The following is a 24,006-nucleotide window of genomic DNA, read 5'->3' on the forward strand; positions in this document are numbered from 1 at the left end:
AATATTTTATTGAAATATTGCATAAATTGCGATTTTGTTGAAAATTCACCCTGACCACACCCAAAGTCATAATCAAAATGTAATTGTTAATCTTTAATCACACATGGGTTTAGAGGGATTTGGCCAAATTTTGAAGTGTTTGTGATGAAAACTGTGCGAGAAAATATCCTGAATGTGAGGGTGTGCACTTTTGTCATTCCCGGGTTTGATCCAATATGGCCGGCGTCCTGTACATTTTAGGGCGGGGCCATAATATCATTTTTGTCATGTCCCGACATGTACTATTTTTTGATGTGAGTTTCGGATTTTTACGTTGACTTTTTTCCGAGTCGGGCTCCCATTGGCCCCATGAAAATCAAAGTTTGAGGTGGCGCTACCGAGTCATCTTTCATTATTTTTTCTCGGGGTCTTTTGTGACAATTAGAGCTCGTCGAGTTCTAATTTTTGACACCACTCACTGCCATGTCGGGGCGTGTTTACTACTTGATTTTTGCCATTTTCCGGGTTTCGGACGCGGTTTTAATGAGTCCCTCGCCGGGACGGAGTCCCAGGCTCGGGCCTAATAATGGAAACACATTTTCCACCCATTATTTTTCTCCTAAACCATAACAGCTACAGTCATGTGACTTTCTCACATTGTGCCCCATCACAAATAAGGCCCCTGTGAATTTTTCCACTAGTCCACAACAAAGCGATTGTCTTTGACGAATTTTTGCATATAAAATTTGAAGAGGGCGCTAGAGAGCCATTTTGTCAGAGAGTGTCTTGATTTGCATATCATTGCGTTCAGCTCACAAATGTGCATAAACGCTGTATTAGCGTTTTCCCAACAAAAAATGTGTGAAAGAGAAATATTTTTTTGAAATATTCATAAATTTGCGATTTTGTTGAAAATTCACCCTGACCACACCCAAAGTCATAATCAAAGTAAAATTGATAATCTTTAATCACACATGGGTTTAGTGGGATTTGGCCAAATTTGAAGTGTTTGTGATGAAAACTGTGCGAGAAAATGTCCTGAATGTGAGGGTGCGCACTTTTGTCGTTCCCGGGTTTGATCCAATATGGCTGACTTCCTGTACATTTTAGGGCGGGGCCATAATATCATTTTTGTCATGTCCCAATATGTTCTATTTTTTGATGTGAGTTTCAGATTTTTACGTTGACTTTTTTCCGAGTCGGGCTCCCATTGGCCCCATAAAATCAAAGTTTGAGGGGGCGCTGTGTAGCAATATAAAGTCTGACCTGTGTAAATTGTATATCTATGTGTTCAGATCAACATTTTGAATAAAAAAGTATATTCATGCCGGGACGTAGGACACTAACTGTGTGAGTTACATGCAATGAAAAACTTTTAAAAATGCCTTTTTTCTTTGCAGGCTGGCCACACCCACATTTTATTACTTAGAAAATTCCAAAAGAGTTGCTGATAATCCCACATGGGTCTAGTTCATTTTGACCAATTTGCAAGTTTGTTGAATGAAAATCCAAGGCGCAAAAAATCCAAATGTGAGAGGTAAAATTTTGAAAAAATGAGGTTCCGCCCACAATGGCCGACTTCCTGTAGGGTTTAGGGTGGGGTCATAATATAATTTTTTACTTGTCTTGACATGTTCTATGTTTGTACCAAATTTCATTTGTCTACGATGAAAAAGGTCTCTCATTGCCGCAATGTATTTCAAATTTTGAGGTGGCGCTATTGAGTCATTTTCATACATTAATTTTTTTGAAGATCAAAATAATACATTTTTCACCAACCTTGAATTTTGGATCCAATAAAATTGACTTTTCGTTGACGTTCAGGGGGTCAAAAGTGGATTCAAAGTCGCGACCAAAATAAGAAGAATAATAATAATGGAAACGCATTTTCCACCCATTATTTTTCTCCTAAACCATAACAGCTACAGTCATGTGACTTTCTCACATTGTGCCCCATCACAAATAAGGCCCCTGTGAATTTTTTCACACGTCCACGACAAATCGCTTGTCTTCTACGAATTTTTGAAAATGAAATTTGAAGAGGGCGCTAGAGAGCCATTTTGTGAGAGAGTGCCTTGATTTGCATATCATTGCGTTCAGCTCACAAATGTGCATAAACGCTGTATTAGCATTTTCCCAACAAAAAATGTGTGAAAGAGAAATATTTTATTGAAATATTGCAAAAATTGCGATTTTGTTGAAAATTCACCCTGACCACACCCAAAGTCATAATCAAAATGTAATTGTTAATCTTTAATCACACATGGGTTTAGAGGGATTTGGCCAAATTTTGAAGTGTTTGTGATGAAAACTGTGCGAGAAAATATCCTGAATGTGAGGGTGTGCACTTTTGTCATTCCCGGGTTTGATCCAATATGGCCGGCGTCCTGTACATTTTAGGGCGGGGCCATAATATCATTTTTGTCATGTCCCGACATGTACTATTTTTTGATGTGAGTTTCGGATTTTTACGTTGACTTTTTTCCGAGTCGGGCTCCCATTGGCCCCATGAAAATCAAAGTTTGAGGTGGCGCTACCGAGTCATCTTTCGTTATTTTTTCTCGGGGTCTTTTGTGACAATTAGAGCTCGTCGAGTTCTAATTTTTGACACCACTCACTGCCATGTCGGGGCGTGTTTACTACTTGATTTTTGCCATTTTCCGGGTTTCGGACGCGGTTTTAATGAGTCCCTCGCCGGGACGGAGTCCCAGGCTCGGGCCTAATAATATATTGGAATTTACATTTCACATGAATTGTATCCAAATGATAGGTCTTTCTGAAACTGTATGAATATCCCTTAATGCATTCATTGTATTAGTTATTTACTTACATAATTTTGGACTGCTGACATTTAAGTGTTCACAAGAGCTTTTATTGTTATTTGTTTCTGTGTACATTATCAAGAGTCTAATGGCCTCTATGGTTTGTCAAGCACAAGTTCAAGACTGCTTTGCATTGAGTCATTAAAGGTTTAGCACTTACAGAAATCCTTTCAAGGCTGATCTAAGCACTTCACTGAAGTATTCTCTACTGACTCCACACAAATGGTCCCAGCTCACCCTGAAGAGGTCATTACATTTTGTCTTAGTTTTAGATTTAGTTCTGGTTCATCATTTGTGGGTTCAGTTTTACATTACTAATATAGTTCTAGGTTTGTTTAACCAATGGAAGTGAGTCATAACAGGACCCCTTATAACTGGATACAAGCAGGTCTCTCTGGTAGTTGTTAGTGTTGTCACAATTCTAAAATTTTAAACTTGATTTCAATACAATAGACCTGACACTCAGTACTAGGCCTGTCACGATAAATACTATATGATCTTAAATTTATTGCATTCATTTATTTTTTTAACAATACTTTTTGGGGATAATTCTGCTTTATGGTTTGGTTTCAATATTATAATTTATTGTCTATATTTACTTCTATTTACTTACTACTATATCGCACTTCAAAATGACAGGCATACTCAATACTGATTCCAATACCATTGATATCTGTGTTATCCCTCAGTCATCCAGGTAGATTCATGGGCATATACTAGTCTATGTGGCCTTAAACTGGTTCTGATACAGCTAAAGATCATTAAAAAAAACTATTAAGGAAAGGTTCAGTTCTGTCCTGTGAATGTGATCTTTTTATTATGAATACCTGCTCAAATCAGTATCTAGTTTCAATACTAGTTTTAGTATGGGTTACTATGATACTTTTGAAAACCCTAGTAGTTGTTGTACATTGCTTGGTTTTGTGAGAGATGTGATGAAGAACATAAGATGCATATTTGAGTTTACTGTATTTCTAATGTCAGCTTGATGTGACTAGACAGTGCCTTATTCTTGTGGATCATTTAACCATTGTTCTGTGTTGAGCTGTTAAACTGTTGCTTAGTGATTTCACAACAGCTTAGCTTCAGTGTCTCTATTTGTGTATCAAGTCAGTAGTCCTTATAGACCCTCCCTATCCCTTGGTGGACCAGATTCAACTGCCACAATTTCCACAAATGCATCAAGAGTTTATGCGGTGCAGTTATTGAAGTAATTTTATTGAAGCTGATGGACTTGACTTGCATAATTTGGCAAAGCATAGACATTTACCATTAATAACAAACTTTTAAATATAATATATTAAAAAAAAAGTATAACTCCAAATAGCAATTGCGTGCAAATAGGCAAAGACTGAAAGTCTAAAATAAAATAGTATTTTTTTCTGGCTGATTGAAGGCAATAACCCAGAAGAGATATCCATGCTCTCTGTTTGTATACAGTGGGACAAAAAGTATTTAGTCAGCCACCAATTGTACAAGATCTCCCACTTAAAACGATGAGAGAGGCCTGTAGTTTTTTATCATAGGTGCCCTTCAACTATGAGAGATAAAATGAGAAAAAAAAAATCCAGAAAATAATTTTTTCAGATTTTTCAAGAATTTATTAGAAAATTATGGCGGAAAATAAGTATTTGGTCAATAACAAAAGTTCATCTCAATACTTTTTATATACCCTTTGTTGGCAAACAAACGTTTTTTGTGAGTCTCCATAAGGTTTTCACGCACTGTTGCTGGTAGTTTGACCCATTCCTCCATACAGATTTCCTCTAGAGCAGTGATGTTTTGGAGCTGTCGCTGGGCAACATGGACTTTCAACTCCCTCCAAAGATATGAGGTTGAGATCTGGAGACTGGCTAGGCCACTCCAGGACTTTGAAATGTTTCTTACAAGGCCACTCCTTTGTTGCCTGGTGCGGTGTGTTTGGGATCATTGTTATGCTGAAAGCCACATTTCATCTTCAATGCCCTTGTTGATGGAAGGAGGTTTTCACTCAAAATCTCACAATACATGGACCCATTCATTCTTTCCTTTACGTGGATCATCCTGGTGTTTTTTGCAGAAAAACAGCCCCAGAGCATTATGTTTCCACCCCCATGCTTCACAGTAGGTATAGTGTTCTTTAGGTGCAACTCAGAATTCTTTCTCCTTCAAACACAACTAGTTGAGTTTTTACCAAAAAGTTCTATTTTGGTTTCATCTAACCATGTGACATTCTCCCAAGTCTTTTCTGGATCATCCAAATGCTCTCTAGCAAACTTCAGATGGGCCTGGACATATACTGGCTTAAGCAGGGGGACATGTCTGGCACTGCAGGATTTGAGTCCCTGGTGGTGTAGTGTGTTACTGATGGTAGCCTTTGTTACTTTAGTCCCGGCTATCTTCAGGTCATTCACTAGATCCCCCCGTTTGGTTCTAGGATTTTTGCTTACCTTGTGATCATTTTGGCCCCCATGGGGTGAGATCTTGCCCCAAATCGAGGGAGATTTCTAATAATTGCTCCCACAGTTGATTCCTTCACACCAAGCTGCTTACCTATTGCAGATTCAGTCTTCCCAGCCTGGTGCAGGTCTACAATTTTGTTTCTGGTGTTCTTTGACAGCTCTTTGGACTTGGCCATAGTGGAGTCTGGCTGTTGAAGGTTGTGGACAGGTGTCTTATATACTGATAACGAGTTCAAACAGGTGCCATTAATACAGGTAACGAGTGGAGGACAGAGGAGCCTTTTAAAGAAGAAGTTGCAGGCCTGTGAGAGCCAGAAATCTTGCTTGTTTGTAGGTGACCAAATACTTATTTTACCAGTGAATTTATCAATTAATTTATTAAAATACAGCGTGATTTCCTGGATTCTTTCCCCCCTTTCTGCTTCTCATAGTTGAAGTGTACCTATGATGAAAATTACAGGCCTCTCTAATCTTTTTAAGTGGGAGAACTTACACAATTTGTGGCTTACTAAATACTTTTTGAACCACTGTATGTGTATAACACTTGAGCGTTTGTGTTAGCAGGATGTAATTAGAATGAGAACACTGTCTTTCGTGGTTTAATGGAGTCCCTCAAATGACATTTGCTGTCTGTATTTCTTACTGTACATTTGTTCCTATTTAGTTTATTACCTCAGATTCATGCCCTATCTGCAGTCCGATTGTTCTTATGTGGCAGCAGGCAGACAAGCTGTAGTATAGGCTGCAGGTGTAATGTGGAAACACAATAAGATGCAGGTAAATATCTGCAGGTAGGTAGGTAGCTGCCGATATTGTGAATCACATGTAATGTACATATCCTGAGGTTTAGCCTTTAAACATTTGTGATAACAGCTACATATAGCTTGAAATATTTACACATTTAATTTAGTTTTGGCTACACAATATATGTGCATAGTTAAGTTATACATTTAGCACCAAAATAATCATGCATTTTTAGCATTGCATAAGGATTGGAAATGATTGATTGTAGATAATGCATTGGCTACTAATAATAATGTTTATTTCCGCGCAACATTATTGCAAAACTGCTGTTTGGATTATTTTATGCTATTGTCACTGCAGCATGGTGCATTGTGGCATAAAGCTGAGCATTCACATCTGACAGAGTGAATGAGCTGCCACTCGCCCACACTCCACACACTGTTGTTCCTGCACCTTTCACACTGGTTCTGACACATGCTGCAGGTCACGTATCCTGTGCCCCCTCCCTCTGCATGCGCCCCATGGATTCTACTGTCCACGCCCTTCCACTGCAGTCCTGCGTTTATCCTCCGCTTGTGAATAATAAATGGACAGTGAAAGCTGCAAGTCGATTTTTCTCTGAGGCAGGCCACCTTACAGCTGAAGCCATAGCCCTGAGCAAATAAAGTACATGTACTTTTTAATCACAGCCAGGTCTGGGTTATGTAGCTTCTGTCATCTCATTACATAAAGTGGATGCTTCCATATTGATCCCACAAGAAATGCTTGAAACTGCAGTACTAAAACCAAGTGCATTTATTTATAATCTGTCCCCAATACCCTTATAAATAACCTTAAGCCATGGTAAATTGACGTTTTAAAGGGTTGGATTACTAGTGGTCAGTGCTGCTGATGGAACCGTTTCTTTCAGTCGATGCTTGCTAATTTTACTCATTTTTGTAAATGCAAAATCAGGACTCACCTTACTTACTTACAAAATCCCTGTACTTTTGTGTTAGAACTAAAAAAAAAAAAATCATAATCGATGATGGGTGATGAATAGGTTATAGCACATACAGATTAACACAGATTAATTTGAGAAGATAAAATAATGCTGAGTCTTGGGATGACTTGAAAAAAAACAGATAAAATTACATAATGACTGCAATGATTATTGATTCTAAAATTACCGGGGAATTTGGCACAGTGGAGCTAAAATAGGGAACTAAATCACTTAATCTGACTGCACGAATAATTTATTTTATCAAGTTGGCGACAAGAAATGACATATTGTTTAAGTCCTGATTGTAGTTTTTTTTACCAGAACTTCCAAGCTCTTCCAAGACATCCTCTTCAAGTGACCAGGAAGTTGTACATCGCAAGAAAACATCCACAAAATGTCCCTCCTGCAGGTAATTTAAATGATGAACGTGTGAGGCAGGTGTGTGGGTGCGTTAAATGTCTCTTGTTATGTGATAAAATGATGAGGGAGAAAGCACCAGAGTAGGTTCTGATGTTAAAAAAGGCTATCTTAATGTAGTTTACTTTAACAGCATGTGCAATAGGGTTGCCAAAACTATCGAAAATTAAATCGAAATTGAAAAAATTTGATACTTTGAGCCAGGTATCAATACTAAAAAAATCACATTCGCAGGACAGAAATGAACCTTTCCTGAATACCTTTAGAATGAGCTTGAGCTATATCAACCACATAGACTAGTATACTCCCATGGACCACTATGGAACCTGAATGACTGAGGGGTTACATATATAACACACCACATAATAAAAGAACAAACTATTATTTAATGTTGAAAATGACATTCTACTCTCTAAATAAAGTGTTTTTTTTCTCATTATCATTATAGTATCAGAATTAGCACTGAGTATTGAGTCTGTTCCTCAATATCGAAATCGAGTTTGAAATTTTGTTAAATTGATTTGTAATAATAATCTTGAAAAAGCAGGTCCACATTGAAGTGAAATTGCAAGAGACAAAGCATTAGCTGTAGCAGTTAACATCTACTTAATCTTAATGTAACAAATAAAATAAAATTAAAGCTATTAATTCTAAAAAGGGATTCTGTTATGTAAAATAATTTAATTAATTAAGGTTTCATAATTTAATTACCGGTAATTAAGGTTTCATTTTATAATGCACCATAATCAAACCTGCAGCCTTTTGTGCCACATTAATAACCTAGCATGTAAATTCCCAAGACTGGCTTCACACAATCCCTCAATTTTATAAATCAGCTATGGATATGGAGTTCTCTTCTAATAGAATGTGGTTGGTTGTGCTGTTTCATCAGTCCCTACACTTAGCCTAAATGAATTTATGAGACCACATTTGTTATGAGCTAACCTTTTCAAGCCAATTTCCAAGCCACTTCTTTGTCAAGCGCTATAAATACAAGTGCCCTTTGTGGATTGCTTTACATTCTACACAATACAAAGCAATGCAACAATTTTAACAGCCACAAGTTATATCTGAATTAAAAGAGTTTTAGCTGTAAATAGAGGCACTGCTGATTAAAATATTGCAGTTGCATGTCCCACTTTTGAACATCATTTGACACATATGACAATGTCTGACTAATTTCACTGTACACATTTTTGACAAATAATCTATTATCTAAGAATATTTAAAATCTTAGCAAGTGATTAGCATAGCATACAATACATTTACATTATTTTAAATTACAAAACAACAATGCTTAGGTGTCCATTTTAAAAGAGGATAATAATAGCTGTTATATGTTGTGAATGTTTCATTGATTATTCATTCATCCATCCAGGAGTGGTTCAATGTAGAGACGATTTCAACGGTAGTCATCTGGACACTGTTTTTGCAATCAAGACATTTTGACTTCCATCCAGAATCTATTTTCATGACCCATAATGATGTTAGCTAGTAAACAAGGGCAAAGCAGTTTCACTCTAAAGTAATTTTCACACGTTAGTGCGCTCTGTGGAGCGACCCCGGTGCATACTAGATTTTCTTCTGTTTACTTTACTTTTGGGTCAGCCTCGTTCACATACAACACACATCACACACCCCAAACACGTAACAGGAGCTACATGAGAGCCCATCGGCTGATCACTTTATGTATTTCTATGACAACGCACTTCAAATGGACGGAACCCCTGAATACACGGCTGGCCAGCAGTGGTGCAAAGAGAAATAAACATTGAAAAATTTCTGACATGCATGGGCATTGGTCTTACACAGCTCTGATTCAAATCACGGATGTGTGATCTGGGCCTGAATGCAATGAACTATAAAGTCTAATTAAAACGAACACTAGCACGCACACCCTTGTTTTTCCTATATGCAGTGTTTTTTTCCTTCACCTGTGCTAAATACACCGTGAGGACTGGTCGCACTGGTGGGGGAGGAGAAAAAGCTTTGTGAACGACACACAGACAGACCCAGGCTCACATGCACAGACAGAGGTCATTTTCAAGACAGCCTTCTATTGTTAACTCTGCATTATTTTCTGTCTCATCATCAAATCTCCCTCTCTAGCCTCTCCCTGTTTTCTTCCCCTCTTCCCCCTGACTCAGCCCCTCATTACCTATGCAGTAGTCTTGAGGTGTGAACTGCTCTCAGTGACCTATGTGTACAAGACCACCGCAACAGTTCCTTGTCAGCATGTATTTATTTGCCTGCTCTTCTGTACTGAGAAGTATTTGCATCATGCTGACGTGGGATGTGATGGTTCACTGTTACAGACCCCATTATTTCTCCTGCAGTAAGGTCAGCACTTCACAGCAGCAAAGAAAGGCTCGATCTGATTGGATCTGACTCTGACATTTATTTATATATTATTGATAAGTCACACTGAATTGATTTAATTTAATGTCCATGTTGTGAATTGTTTTGTTTTTTTTTCGCTACGTGTCTGTTTATTTATCCCTAATCACACAAACTGCATAATGAGTTTTGAAATAAAGCTATTTGTTTCTGTGGGAAGAATGAGGAATGTTCTTGATTAAATAAGGAGTTATGCAAATTAAAGCTTAATTATTTGTTTTGGCTCATGTAGTGAAGTGTAGTGTAATGTTATCAGAAAGCTTTCTCTGTTACACTGCACGGTCAAAAGTTTGGACATATTTAATTTATGTTTTGTCTTTATTTCCATGACTACATTGTAGATTCTCACTGAAGGCATCAAAACTATGAATGAATACATATGGAATGTAGTAAACAAAAATAAACTCAAAACTAGTTTTAGATTTAAAACATTATCTAAAAATAGCTACCTTTTGCTTTGAGCACTGCTTTGCACTTTTGACATTTGTTGACTGGCACAGCTGTGATGTGAAAACCATTCAGGTAACTTTATCAAATCTTCATGAAGCTCATTGAGAGAAGGCCAAGTGTTTGTAAGAAAGGGTGGCTACTGTGAGGCTTTGAATATAAAATATAAAACAAATATTTAGTTTAGAGTTCTTTAACTTTATTTTTCTTTGCTACATAATTACATACATCGTGCATGATATATTTGATGTCTTCTGTATGTATATAAAATGTAGTAAGTAGCAAACATAAAGGAAAAAAAATGAATGAGTGTGTGTACAAACTTTTGACTGGTAGTGTATATAATATTTTTAATCCTGCTTTATAGTTTGTAAAATGTAAATATTTTTGTTTGTAAAATGTAAATATTTTTGTTTTTGTTTTTTTCAGGAAAGGAAGAGGAAGTTGTGACTGTCCATCCTCGAGCCATGTTCATCCCTAAAGAGGGTTGGACCTTCCTCTCTGCGGGTACAGTTAGCGCCAGCGAAACTGAGAGCAAAATGTTACTCTGTTATAGTGGATTTAGTTCCACTTAGCTGCTCAGCCATGCACTGCCTTCATGTTGATGAAATCTTTAACTAAACCTTAGACACTGGAAAGACTTTTTTGATAAACATTATGCCTCTGTAGTGAAAGTATGGAGACTGTAAACAGTAGCTTGTCACATCAGCATAACTATTTTGTACAGTCAATTCTTAGAGAACAGAAATTTAGAATGACTGTACTATTTTTAAATAACATTGTGGTCAGGTTCAGGTGTATAAGATTGAGATTATTACATACTGTTGCATTTTATAGAATTTCTACAACTAAGACACCACCGACCATTTTATCGACTAAACAACTACACGACCTAATGTATCAAGTGTTAGTTTCTTAAAAACACCTCTATTAAAAAAAAAACAAAACATTTGATTTTCACTTTTCCCATTGAGTGCATTTGTATAAAGGTCAGGTCAGAAAGTCGCTGTGGTCCATGCTGTGCAGACAAAGCTGGACCATTGTGAGGTGGGTGGAGCATTTAGTGGTAAATGGGGTGTGCTGATCTTACATAAGAGGTTACATACACTGGGGTTAGCAGGAGACGGCACACAATCTCCATGTCCATGTCCTTTCCAAAGCCAGACCTACTGCTGTGTGGGTTCAGCTACCACTTTTTCCATTATTGTTGCCCAATAATAGCTGAAAGCCATATCTAAAAAGTCAACATATTGTAACAACACATTAGATTATACATTTCAAGGTTAAATTCTACCACAAGGGGTCAGTGGCAGAACAAATTCTACTAATTTCTATGAATATTACATCAGAAACATCCTAATTTATTATGTTGAGTTATTGTATTGTGCAATGTAGGGCTGCAAAATACGAGTATCGATATAGATAACACCAAGGTTCTCCATCTGACCAAAATGCACTGTTTTTTGTTTTGTTTTTTAAAGAATTTGTTAAGTAAAGCAGATTTTATTTATCATTTTTATTAATAAGTCCAAAATTTGCCCTGATTTAGTCTTTTTATTTTGGCAAAGTTTCCCTAGTAAATTAAAGCATGTATTTTTTTAAATGATAACTGAAATTTTGGACTTAAAAAATGTATTCAAGTGTGTTTGCATATTGCAAAATGGTCCAATATTATGTAGCCCTTGTACAATGCGTCAACCCTTTCCCTCCAAACACTCTTCAGCTGGCTCCAGCTTTAGCGACACTTCTTTTGGCCATGGTATTTGTCGATTTATGCTTCCTGAATCACTAACCACAGCCCCTAGGGACACTTCATCTTTTCCAGGCACAGGTTTATGCTTTGCTCTTAAGCTCTTATCTATAACTTTCTGAGGCTGTATCATCAAGCAAGTCAGTTGTTCAGGGCGCTGCAGCAAATGAAATAAAAAATGAATGAAGTGGTTTAGTCCTCTTTTTGTCCAGTCTGCTGTCAAAGATACAACAGCAGTAATAATCTTTATAATCTAAAAATCCACAGTCAGCAATGTATACATTTCATAACAATAAAGTACATGGCATACGCAACTTTTTACAAACGAAATACTGAACCTAGCTATATAGCAGTTACTGTAGTTAGCAGTCTTATTCATTAGAATTGCATCTCACCCTTATATTATTTTGATTTACACCTGTATCAGATCTTGTTTATTTATATTTATCATATTTGTCTTGTACAAACATATTCTCCCCATGTATATTCGCCAGAGGAAATGTGATCTGCTTCATAAAACATTGATGGAGGATATTCTTAGAAAGTCTCTTCTTCACTCAGTATATCATTTCCACTGCCGCTTTGTTTTACACATTAGGATTCTTCTTGTATGATTACTCTGGTGTTTTTCTATGATTTAACATCATAATCATAGAGAAAAGGACATATTTTGAAGCTGTAAATTGATGTTGCTATAATACAGTCACACACTGACTTCCATAATATCAAGTACAAAATTATTTCAAATCAATGTTTTCTAGGTATGAAAAGTATATGTTCAATCTCTTGGAGCAAGAAAACATACACCCAGAAATAAAAAGTCAGATAGTGAGATTCCATTATTGGAACAGTTCTTTTTATGTTATTACAGCATAGTGTTCTCATGAGACTAAAAATTCCAACTTGATTTCCATACTAAGGAATAGACTCAATACTCAATACTGATTTTGATATCATAATGATATTAAAACACGCTTTATTTGTTTATTATTTTATTTACTATTTATTAAATAATAGTATTTTATATGGAGTCCTATATCTGCGTAATTCCTCAGTCGACAGGTATGTTCCATAGTGGTCCATAGGCATATACTAGTCTTTGCAGTCTTACACTTATATCATTCTAAAGCTATTCAGGAAAAAGATTCATTTCTGTCCTGTTGTCACTTTTAGTATCAATACTTGGTCAAATGAGTGTCTAGTTTTTAATATTTATACTTTTGACAACCCTATTACAGCATAATAATCATGTGGAACAGTACTACATAGGATAATCCTACCAATTTTTTCCATGTTCTTTATACATTTACATAGGATCTTCAAGCCCAGGCCCACTGTCAGCAGTCCTTCATTGACTAAACACATGGACACCTTGCATTTAGTTGCTTCATGCAGGGTGGGAGAGTGTTCACACTTGTGCCCCTTTGTTCTGCTGCTGTTGCATTTGTTGGCTTGTAATTTGATTTGGGAACAGCTTAGCAGAGGTGTCTGGAGGGGAGTGTGGCTTAAATGTAATGCATTGCGGTCAGTGGCTGTATATCTTTTTCACACTTACTCTTTTGTTTGTCCAGAGAGATATTAGGAAACAGATCTCCATAGCTGACCATAGTGTAGGGTCGCCCTTTCATAAATGAATGACTAAGTATAAGATAAATTTATTGTTTGTAGTTTGCAGTTTGCAGTTTCTTATCAAGTGACTTTTTAATGGCTAGAATGATAAAAATGACATGCACATTTCTAATTGATTTCAGATAATATTGTCTATATTATCAATATTTTAAGAAATTCCTAATTGTCAATAGCACACAACCTCGGCGCTAAATATGTGAGGTTGTTTTGTGATATTTGATTTGTCGACTAGTGTTGTCATGATACTACAATTTTAAAACTGAATTTCAATACTAAGGAAGACTCAGTACTGATATCACAATGATTATTTAAAAAAAAAGCACTTTCAACATTAAATAACAGAACTTTCCTTTATATTATCATGTGGCCTTATATCTGTGCCATGGGTGTATACTAGTTTGTGTGTTCTCAATATCATTCTAAAGTTATTCAGGGAAGGTTAATTTTTCTCCTGTGAATGTAAATTGTTTAGTATTAATACTTGCTCAAATGAGCATCTAGTTTCATTACTAGTTTTAGTATAAATTATTATCTGATTTTCAATACTTTTGACAATCCTAATGTGGACTACAAAGGTCTGTTCCCATATGTGAATGATTAGAGGTGTGATTGATGTGTGCCTTCTGTTTTCCCAGACTTCTGCCAGGTGGAGCTCCGTCTGTTGGCTCACCTCTCCTCTGACCCTGAGCTGCTCCGCATCTTTACCAACCCCGAGGCGGACGTCTTCAGTATGCTCGCCTCACAATGGTACGCCCCTCTCTTACTCTCATACACAACCATACACATCAATGTTATTGCCAAGGTGAGGGCTCCACAGGGTCTCGCCTGCTACCTCCTTCCTCCCCTCATCACTAATAACCTGTTGCCATAACAACTGTGCCATCTTCCAATTGCCTCCATAGAGCAGAGTCATTTGGGTAGTTTTTAGCAAATATAAATCTAACATCAAAAACAAGTTATTTACTTATCCATTTGAGTTTCTCAATCAACCCCAAACTTTTTATAATATTTATTTCTTTATGTCTTCCCTTTGACCAATCACAAAGTGAAAAGCATTACCTGTCTTCCTGGTTGCTTGTAGCATGTCTTGCTAATCATTATCCAGATGAGGGTTGTCAAAATATTGACAATCAGATACTAATTGTTACTAAAAATACTAATACTACTATCGAAACTAGATTTGAGAAAATATCTATGCTAAAAAAGTCGCAATCACAAGACAGAGATTAACCTTTCCTGAATAGCTTTAGAATGATCTTGAGCTGTATCAGAACAAGTATAAGATCATATACATGACACCCATGGACCACTGTGGAATCTATCTGACAATTGAGGGATTCCATAGATATAAGGTAAAATAAAAGAAAGTACGATGATTTCATGTTGAAAGTCACATTCTGTTGTTTAAATGTTTGTATTATTATTATTGATAGGTTCACAACCTATATTACAGTTCAAAAGAGAAGAGAAGACAAGAGAGATTATTTTGTCTTAATATTGAGGAGAAAGAGTGGAGAGGCAAAAAACCTTCAGTTACAAATCACCTCGCACCCTCTCTGAAGGCCCAGACCGTTTTTCTCCTCTTTTATTAAAGTTAGGAAACCCTAGTTACATACACATACACTGCCGCTCTGAAGGGATGGGGGGGACATATACTTTGCAAGCAGTGTAAAAACATATGACGAAATTCACAGAGAAATATATTCTGTTTTTGCATTTCCAGAAGGTCACTCTTCCCCTTCGCACAAAACATCCTCCCATGATGTTTCTGTTTTAGGGTTTCACAGTGACCTTCTTCCCGTGGGATCCTGCACTTTCAAAAGACATTTTCTGCAAGACTCAAGAACAAACATTAGTGCAGATTACATAGTTTACATAGTTGAATATAATGATTATAATAAAGAGTGAACATTACATTACAGTACCTTTAAAATGAACAGTGAGATAACATAATATAACTTGAATATATATTTTGAATCCATCAATTATTATTATTATTATTATTATTATTATTATTATTATTATTTTATTAACAGTGTGGTAAAGGAATCAGTATTGAGCATTGAGTCTTTTCCTTAGAATTGAAATCAAGTTTAAAATTTTAATATTGTGACAATTCTACTCCAGATATTTCTCATGGAGATGATAATATAAAAAGTTGTGTGTTTTTCAACTGCTCAGAGCTGCTCCTTTCCTCCTGCGATCCGTCTCAGTGAAGCGTGGAGCAGAGGGCGCCCAGTTAAACAGATTATCCTGTCGCACAGAGCATATTAGCACCTCCACTGAGGTTTACATAGACTCCCTTCATTATCTCACTCTCATCCTTAAACAAATTAACTGGTGCAATTGTTGCCCTGCTGGGACTTTCTCTTCTAATGTCTCTCTCTGATACCTTTTTTCTGTATTGTCAAATCTACTGAGGGTGGTGTCTGAATCTTGTATTTCAAGATTAGCTTTTTGCTTATTTACAATTTGCTTTTCCTTACATTTAACACTTTATGGATTAGTTCATGTTCCAGTTGTAAAAAAGTTTAAATTTTGAGGTATTGTATGGAGTTCATATTGCCTTTCCAGCAGGGGGCAGTGAAAGACAGGCCTAATTTGGCTTCCATCTTGTCAAAAGGTAGAAGCAACACCACTCTCAAGAATATTGTACAAGTACAGTACCAGTATCATACTATAATATGTTTTTTTGTTTTTTTTTATTTAATTAGAAAGTTAATTAAATGATGTATTACTTAGTTACTTGTAATCATGGTAGTACATATCAATGTATATTTCCTTGGTAATGACTGTTACCAAAAATGTATAGTACTTTTTTCCCCCACACATACATGCATACATACACACATACATACACACATACATACATACATACATACATACATACATACATACATACATACATACATACATACATACATACATACATACATACATACATACATACATACATACATACATTCATGCATACATACATACATACATACATACATACACACATACATGCATGCATACATACATACATACATACATACATACATACATTCATGCATACATACACACACACACACATTCATTCATTCATTCATTCATTCATTGGTGCTGTGTAATTCTCTCTCTTATTCTCCAGGAAAGGAGTAAGTGAGACAGAGGTGTCATCAGAGGACCGTGAACATGCCAAACGTATTGTCTACTCTGTGGTGTATGGTGCAGGTGAGACTGATGCAAATATATTGACTTAAATACATAACTACTGAAGAATTCATTCTTAACTTTCAATCATTGATGAATGATGTTTATATTTATCCATTACGCAGTTAATATTAAAGATATTTCACCTGGGCTGAGCTGCTCAGTAACTGCGGCATGCTTTTTGTGTATAGAGTTTCACTTCATGAATCTATAGAGTGAACAGGGGTGGAGTTGGCCAGATAAAAATAGAGAGAAAGGTGGAATAAGATAACTATATGAAGGCTTTGTGACTGCGGGATGGCAGTCATTTGTGGCCCACCCCTCTCATTGGTCAGTCCAGGTCAAGTGCCATCACTGTATTAACTCTAAAATTAAGCTTTAAAAACAATATGAACCTTCAAATTCACAATTATGACATGCCTGGCCACCCAAAACAGGCAGAATTATCACCAAAGCTCTATGACAATTGTGATATTTAGTGCCATAGCCCTAATGTACCTGTGTCATAACCTGCTTCTAGGGCCCTAAATTGGTGACAGACTCTACTCTGTGTGCCATACTGTTTTATCATGTGACATGTGCCCTGGCTATGAACAATACATATCTTTTACTAGCATGTATTATTATTATTATTATTATTATTATTATTATTGTTGTTGTTGTTGTTGTTGTTATTGTTGTTATTATTATTATTATTATTATTATTATTATTATTATTATTATTATTATTATTATACTAATGTAGGGTTACACTTTGACCATAGACTACAGTGACACTGAAATACAACACTGTGACCTATGCAGTGAAGTGACAAAACAGTAGGTTCAGTTCAGTTTTTTGTGGCAAACCAACGGGAAGCCAGGCTTTCTTGTTAGCAAATCTGCAGGTGTCAGGTGATTGTTTTGGTAGACATGGTTGTGAAATATTTCTTTAAAGAAAATATGTACATAGAATTGCAAATTTAAGTGACATGTTTTTATTGTACTAACCAAATCTGCTGTTTACACAGACCACTCTTTTTGAAATAGACATGTGAGGATGCTTTTATAAACTCCACACAATCCAATGCTCTCATGCTGACAGCAGAGTGCTGAGCTGTGTTCTGCTTCAGCAGGAGCTGTAGCACGGTGAGGGAAGGCTAATACAGCCATCTTAAATTGACTGGGGAACTCAATAATCCACAACAATGAATATGAAAGACTTTTATTTCAAACATGCTGGATTCTTGAGGTGCCTGTGGAGAAAGCAAAAGGGCAAGATTTAACCCATGAGACGCTACTAAAACACAGATGTGTATGTGTATATATTATATATATATATACACTGCCTGGATTTAACAAAGCTAATAGGTTGGTGTTGCTGCAGTTGGTCAGGTCTAGGTTCAGCAACAGTATGTGCTCAAAGAATGAGGTCAGCTGACACCTAAATATACCAGTGATGGGAAGTTATTCCATCGATGGCTTTTTTTTCTTCCCTGATGGTACAAGCATATTCCAAGATGACAATGCCAGGATTTATTGGGGTCAAATTGTGAAAGAATGGTTCAGGGAGCATGAAACATAATTTTCATACATGGACTGACTACCACAGAGTCCAGACCTTAACCCCATTGAGAATCTTTGGGATGTGCTGGAGAAGGCTTTGTGTAGCGGTCAGACTCTACCATCATCAATCCAAGTTCTTGGTAAAAAATTAATGCAACACTGGATGGAAATAAATCTTGTGACATTGCAGAAGCTTATTGAAACAATGCTAAAGGCAGTCCAACAAAATATTAGAGTGTGTGACCTTTGTTTTGGCCAGGCAGTGTGTGTGTATATATATATATATATATATATATATATATATATATATATATATATATATATATATATATATATATATATATATATATATATATATATATATATATATATATATATATATATGTATATATATATATGTATATATATACATATATGTATATGTATATGTGTATATATGTATATGTGTATATATATATATATATATGGGAGTATGGAGTATGTAGGTTAAGAGTAAAAGAGGCGGGGACTGAAGTAATGTAGGCAAAAGGGTAAAAGGGCCACAAGAGGAGAAACTGTAGGTGCTTCTCATCGACACAGACAGACTGCTCTTCATGGAAGCATGCGTTTCCATGGAGACTGAATACTAAAAGGAAGCTTTCTCCACAGACAATAATCAGGGCAGGGAGGAGGGGCACGGCAAGCTCACACACTTCTGTGTGCTCACAAGTGGGTCAGCAAACAAGACTGAAAGTATGGCATATACTTTGTTCACGGATCAAATGTTGCTTTGTTTTACATTGACCTATTGACTTTCTGGGCTGAAGAAAAAACAAAACAAAAAGACACCAATCTGATTTAAAGGAATGAGAAGTACTGAATGCCTGAGGTTCAAGACCAGACATACGAAGTGTCAATAATGAAGGTCAAAGGGCACCTGCCAATGTGGTTCCAAAGTGGCTGGAATGTTGGCTTTAGTCTTAGTACCATTTTCGTGTCTCAATAAACGGAGAAATTTGAGCTAGATTTAGCCGTAAACTCCATATCTGACTTCACTCTCTTTTAGTTAGCTTATAAACAACTAAAATAAATTGTGAGACAGAGGAGACAAGCTCAGTACTGACCTCTGACTTGCATACATACCTTTAGTTTATGCTGCTGCTGACTCGAGTGTGACTCTCGACAGTGGAGAGAATACTGTTACTATTACTGAACTATTACAAGTATGAGTAAAGTACACATGGGGAAAAAATACTCAAACTTAAGTTACTTTTTAGCATGGTTTTAGTAGAAGTTTAGTTAGAATTTTTTTTATACAAAACTGTATGCAATATGCATATTTTATGAGCAAGCGGTGCAGTGCTGTTATGTGTGTGTAGGTATAGAGGAGTGCATAGAACAGTGAGACAGCCATGCAAGGGGACGATTAGAATTGTATTCAATTACAACACAAGTATGGGTTTGAAGATCTACCTTAAAAAGTACAATTACCCAGAAGATTTTCTTAGTTCTGAGTATTTGTAATTACTTTCTACCTCTACTCTTTGTCTCCCACAACCCTCTGATTAGACCTTCCTTGCATCACAATTTGAATTCATGTGCTGTGTGAACACACATTGTACACAGTGCAAACACTCTGCAGTCTTCCCACATCACTGATTCAATCTGAGCCTTTTCTGCCCTAAAGAAAAACCCTTCCCCTGAAGTCTTTTGCAACCTTCCCAGTTTTTGCCTTAACAGTTGAATACACCTGGAGAACTAAGATATACTAAGATAACAGATATTTTTCTGTGGCAATTTAAACCATTAAAGTTAAAGTAAAGAAAAATCAATGTCATTGTTTAAATGTCATGATGATGGAAGTGATGGAGTTTGTACGTAATCCAGTGACTTTCATTGTTATTTGCTCCAGGTCCTGAGCGTCTGTCAGGGATCCTTGGTGTGAGCACAGAGCAGGCTCGCCGATTCCAGGACAGCTTTCTCCAGACATATGTGGAAGTGCAGAACTTTATCCAAAAGACTGTTGCTGAGTGCCAGAAAAAAGGTTTGTGAAAAAATATCTACCCATAATATCGTTATGTATTCATTCTGGGTAGAATCCTTTCATACTCACTTTTGATCAGTGGCGGGTGATTAATGATTGTCATTAGCACTGCACAATATGAGAAAAAGATGTAATATTTGATAACAAGGTTTTTATTGCGATTACGATCTTATTGCAATATTTTAACATAGTTTTCTGGCACAATACGTTCATTGAAAACAAAAAATGGACATGCCTTCATTTACTAGTCAAACTGGGTGAAAAGAAAAATTTAACAAAGACAAAACCAAGACCAACCCAAGTGTAATTGTAGAACTTTATAAGGAATCTTACTTTTTCAAAAACAGTACACTTCTTTGTTGATTGTTGATTTATTTATTTTTTTCTAGCAATATTGATTATTGTGTCAGCAAATATTGAGACCCATGGTTTTGCGATATATTGTGCAGCCCTAATTGTCTTTCCACAATGCCTTGTTCCAGTATTGTGAAGCTATGGTACTAACAGTTTATATTAGTTATTCTATTACTAGTGCCTCTGGGGGTGAAAGCTCAGTTTTACATAGTGGCTCTGTAGTTAGGGTTGGTAAAAGTATCAAAAATCACATACTAATCAATACTAAAACTAGATATATTGACTAAAAAGAGCTTTTAAAATGATGATTTGGTTATCAAAATTGGTATTGAGCCTATTCTTTAGTGTCAAAATTAAGTTTGAAATTTTTTTTCATGACAACACTAGTGCATCTGCATGCATGCTTGGCGATGAAAGAAGATGTGCTCGCATTGGCAGCAGAGAGACAAACTGCCTGTGGTCAATACTTGAGGGGAGTGTTGTGGATCAGAAATTGGATGGGCAGGAGCTGATCAGATGGAGCAATCTATTTACATTTACACCAAACTGCTAACACAGCACACAGCTGAGGCCGGCACCAATACTGTTCACTCTACAGTTTAACCCTCACTCTACTTGATTCTGGACTGAAGCTTAATGAAGGGGTATTACGCAAAATTGACTTTTTGGAGCTTTCTGCCATGTTATAACGTGCCATGCAGGTTTAAGTAGCAATCTCTCCCGGTCCTTATTTGAACCATCCTTACGGTTAGCTGTATAATACCATCCAAAGCTCATCCCACAAGCCTACGTCACCCATGCTCCTACACGACAGTTCCCCACAAATATACAAAGTATGACACAAAACACTATACACAAATACACTGTGACTTTGTGGGATGCACACTGATTGTGTTGCAATAATGCTCTGAAGGAAAAGTTGAGCATGGAGCGAAAGGGAGGGAGGGCTCAGAGCGGCAAAATTGAAATTGAAATTTATTAACATGTTAATACATTTTCCAAACAACAAAAGGTAACTTGGTGATCTAAATATGCAAGATGTTAGCAATCAATACCCTATAGAAGTGTAATACCCCCTCTTTAAATTAAGACCACTGTGTTTTCACATCTTTTGTTGAGACCTCTGGTACACTGTCTAATTTTGCCATCTATGGTGTATCAGCCTTCCCATCTTTGATAAAAGGGTAATGACAGTAAGAATAGTATAGGGAGGGCATCTGGTCATTTTATCCCATTATCAGTGTGGACACATACACTTAAGTCTTAGATATTGACTGACCATCGCAATTACAATTGTTACATCACATGCAACAACCCCATCACTGGCATCATGAACCTGCAGGTGCTGTTGGCACGTCCAAGCTCTGGGATCCACGAGGCCTAATGGACACACGCCCCACTATAACTCCTCCACTTTGGTCAATACATACCCCCAGGCATTTGCTTTATTCTTTCTTATCTCCATCTTGATTAGGGTTGTCAAAAGTAGCGAAAATCACATAGTTATAGATACCAAAACTAATATTAAAACCAAAACTACTTATTTGAACAGATAAAAATTCTATAAAAGTCACATTCAGAACAGAAATGAACCATTCCTGAATAGCTTTAGAATAATCTCGAGCTGTTTCAGAACAAGTATGAGACCACATACACAAAGCAAAAGCCAAGATTTAAAACTGTCGACTGGACAAATGGTTGTAGGAGTGAAGACGTTTCACTGCTCATCCAAGCCACTTCTTCAGTTCTGGTCAGATTGCTGGTGGACACTAACTTATATCTATCTGAAGAGAGGGGCTAACTACACTGAAACTGCTATTCTCTTTCCTAACAAAAATGGCTTCTTTAACTCCCCTCTCAAACTCCTAATTAAAGAAGCTATTTTTGTTAGGAAAGACAATTCTTCCTTGAACAGGATGTTATAGATGGAGTTATAGATGGGGGACAGGTGATGTCCCCCATCTATAACTCCATCCTCAGACCCAAAACAAACAGAAACAGAAGAGAACAATAGGTGGCCATTAAAGGTTGAATAGGGTCGTTATGTTTGAAACTGGAGACAACAGTTGTTTACAGTTTCAGTGTAATTAGCCCCTCCCTTCAGATAGATATAGTGCAGTGTCCACCAGCAATTTGACCAGAACTGAAGAAATGGCTTGGATGAACAGCGAAAGGTTTTCACTCCTACAAAGATTTGTCCAGTCGACAGTTTTAAATTTCGTTTTTTGCTCTGGGTCAGACCTGGATGACTGAGGGATTACACAGACACCACATAGATAAGTATACGCCAATGGACCACTATGGAACCTACCTGGACGACTGAAGGCCACATGGTGATATAGAAGAATGTCTAAATAAAGAGTATTTTTATTACCATTGTGGTATCGGAATCAGTATTGAGTGTCAAGTCTATTCCTTAGTATCGAAATTTAGTTTTATTGAATTTTAGTATCGTGACAACACTACTCTCTACTACAATACCCCACTTGAGTAAAGGTCATGCTTCTAATATTTGAATGTAATCAACTAAATGGAAAAATAATCAACTGTCTTCCTGTTAAATTATAAAGTGTATGTGAAGAAAGCTTGTTGGAAACTCACCTTCATTTGAAATATACAGTGACAATGTTTTATAAGCCACTAAAGGCTGTCTGTAAGAAATACTTGGTAATATCAGTGATGAGACCTAGCCTTTTTGAAACGCTCTACACTGTTTTGACACCCACTCTCTGATATTTAGATGAGACAAAACCACCTCTTTTGCAAAGGCTGCCCCCCTGTTCTCTTTTATGTATTAAGCGAATGCCCGTCTTCAACTTGTAATAGCAGCTGCAGATGAAACATTTTACTTTACGAGCAGCATCACAAAGATGAAACATTGTTCTACTGCTTTGAGCATAGATTTGTAAACAGTCTGCAGCAAGATACTCTGGTGCAAGGTATATATTAGTGCCTCCATGTATTTTGTAATTAGATTACTTGAGTGCATTTGTTCAACCCACTTTGATTTCTTATACATTAGTCAGTTAGTCAAATAAAAAGAACTGTTTTGAAATAAATAATATTTTTTGAGGAAATGTAAGACACTGATATTTGTAGGCTCAAGGGGTCAGAAAACTAACTCATGCTGACAGTTTATATTTGCATATTATCAAACTCCTGCGTGTATCGTTAACACTGTTAGATGTAACCTTCAACTTCTTAATTGATGAAATGGGGAGTTCAACATGTCTTGTGTAGGTGATACTTAAAGATCCTATATTAGACCAAACTGATTATTA

The 24,006-nt window shown here is 36.6% G+C and overlaps 1 protein-coding gene across 1 annotated transcript in view; it reads left to right on the forward strand.

Moving 5' to 3' along the window:
• The window catches only part of poln (polymerase (DNA directed) nu), a 47,689-nt gene that overhangs the window by 17,783 nt on the left and 5,900 nt on the right, over positions 1–24,006 (forward strand). The window contains exons 20-24 of the mRNA XM_055229248.1: positions 7,290–7,377; positions 10,659–10,736; positions 14,244–14,355; positions 16,742–16,824; positions 20,240–20,371. Of these exons, the coding sequence (XP_055085223.1) occupies positions 7,290–7,377; positions 10,659–10,736; positions 14,244–14,355; positions 16,742–16,824; positions 20,240–20,371 (493 nt within the window). The remainder of the gene's footprint in view (positions 1–7,289; positions 7,378–10,658; positions 10,737–14,243; positions 14,356–16,741; positions 16,825–20,239; positions 20,372–24,006) is intronic.

Source organism: Periophthalmus magnuspinnatus, chromosome 18, assembly GCF_009829125.3.
Source record: "Periophthalmus magnuspinnatus isolate fPerMag1 chromosome 18, fPerMag1.2.pri, whole genome shotgun sequence".
NCBI classification, from domain to species: Eukaryota; Metazoa; Chordata; class Actinopteri; order Gobiiformes; family Gobiidae; genus Periophthalmus; species Periophthalmus magnuspinnatus.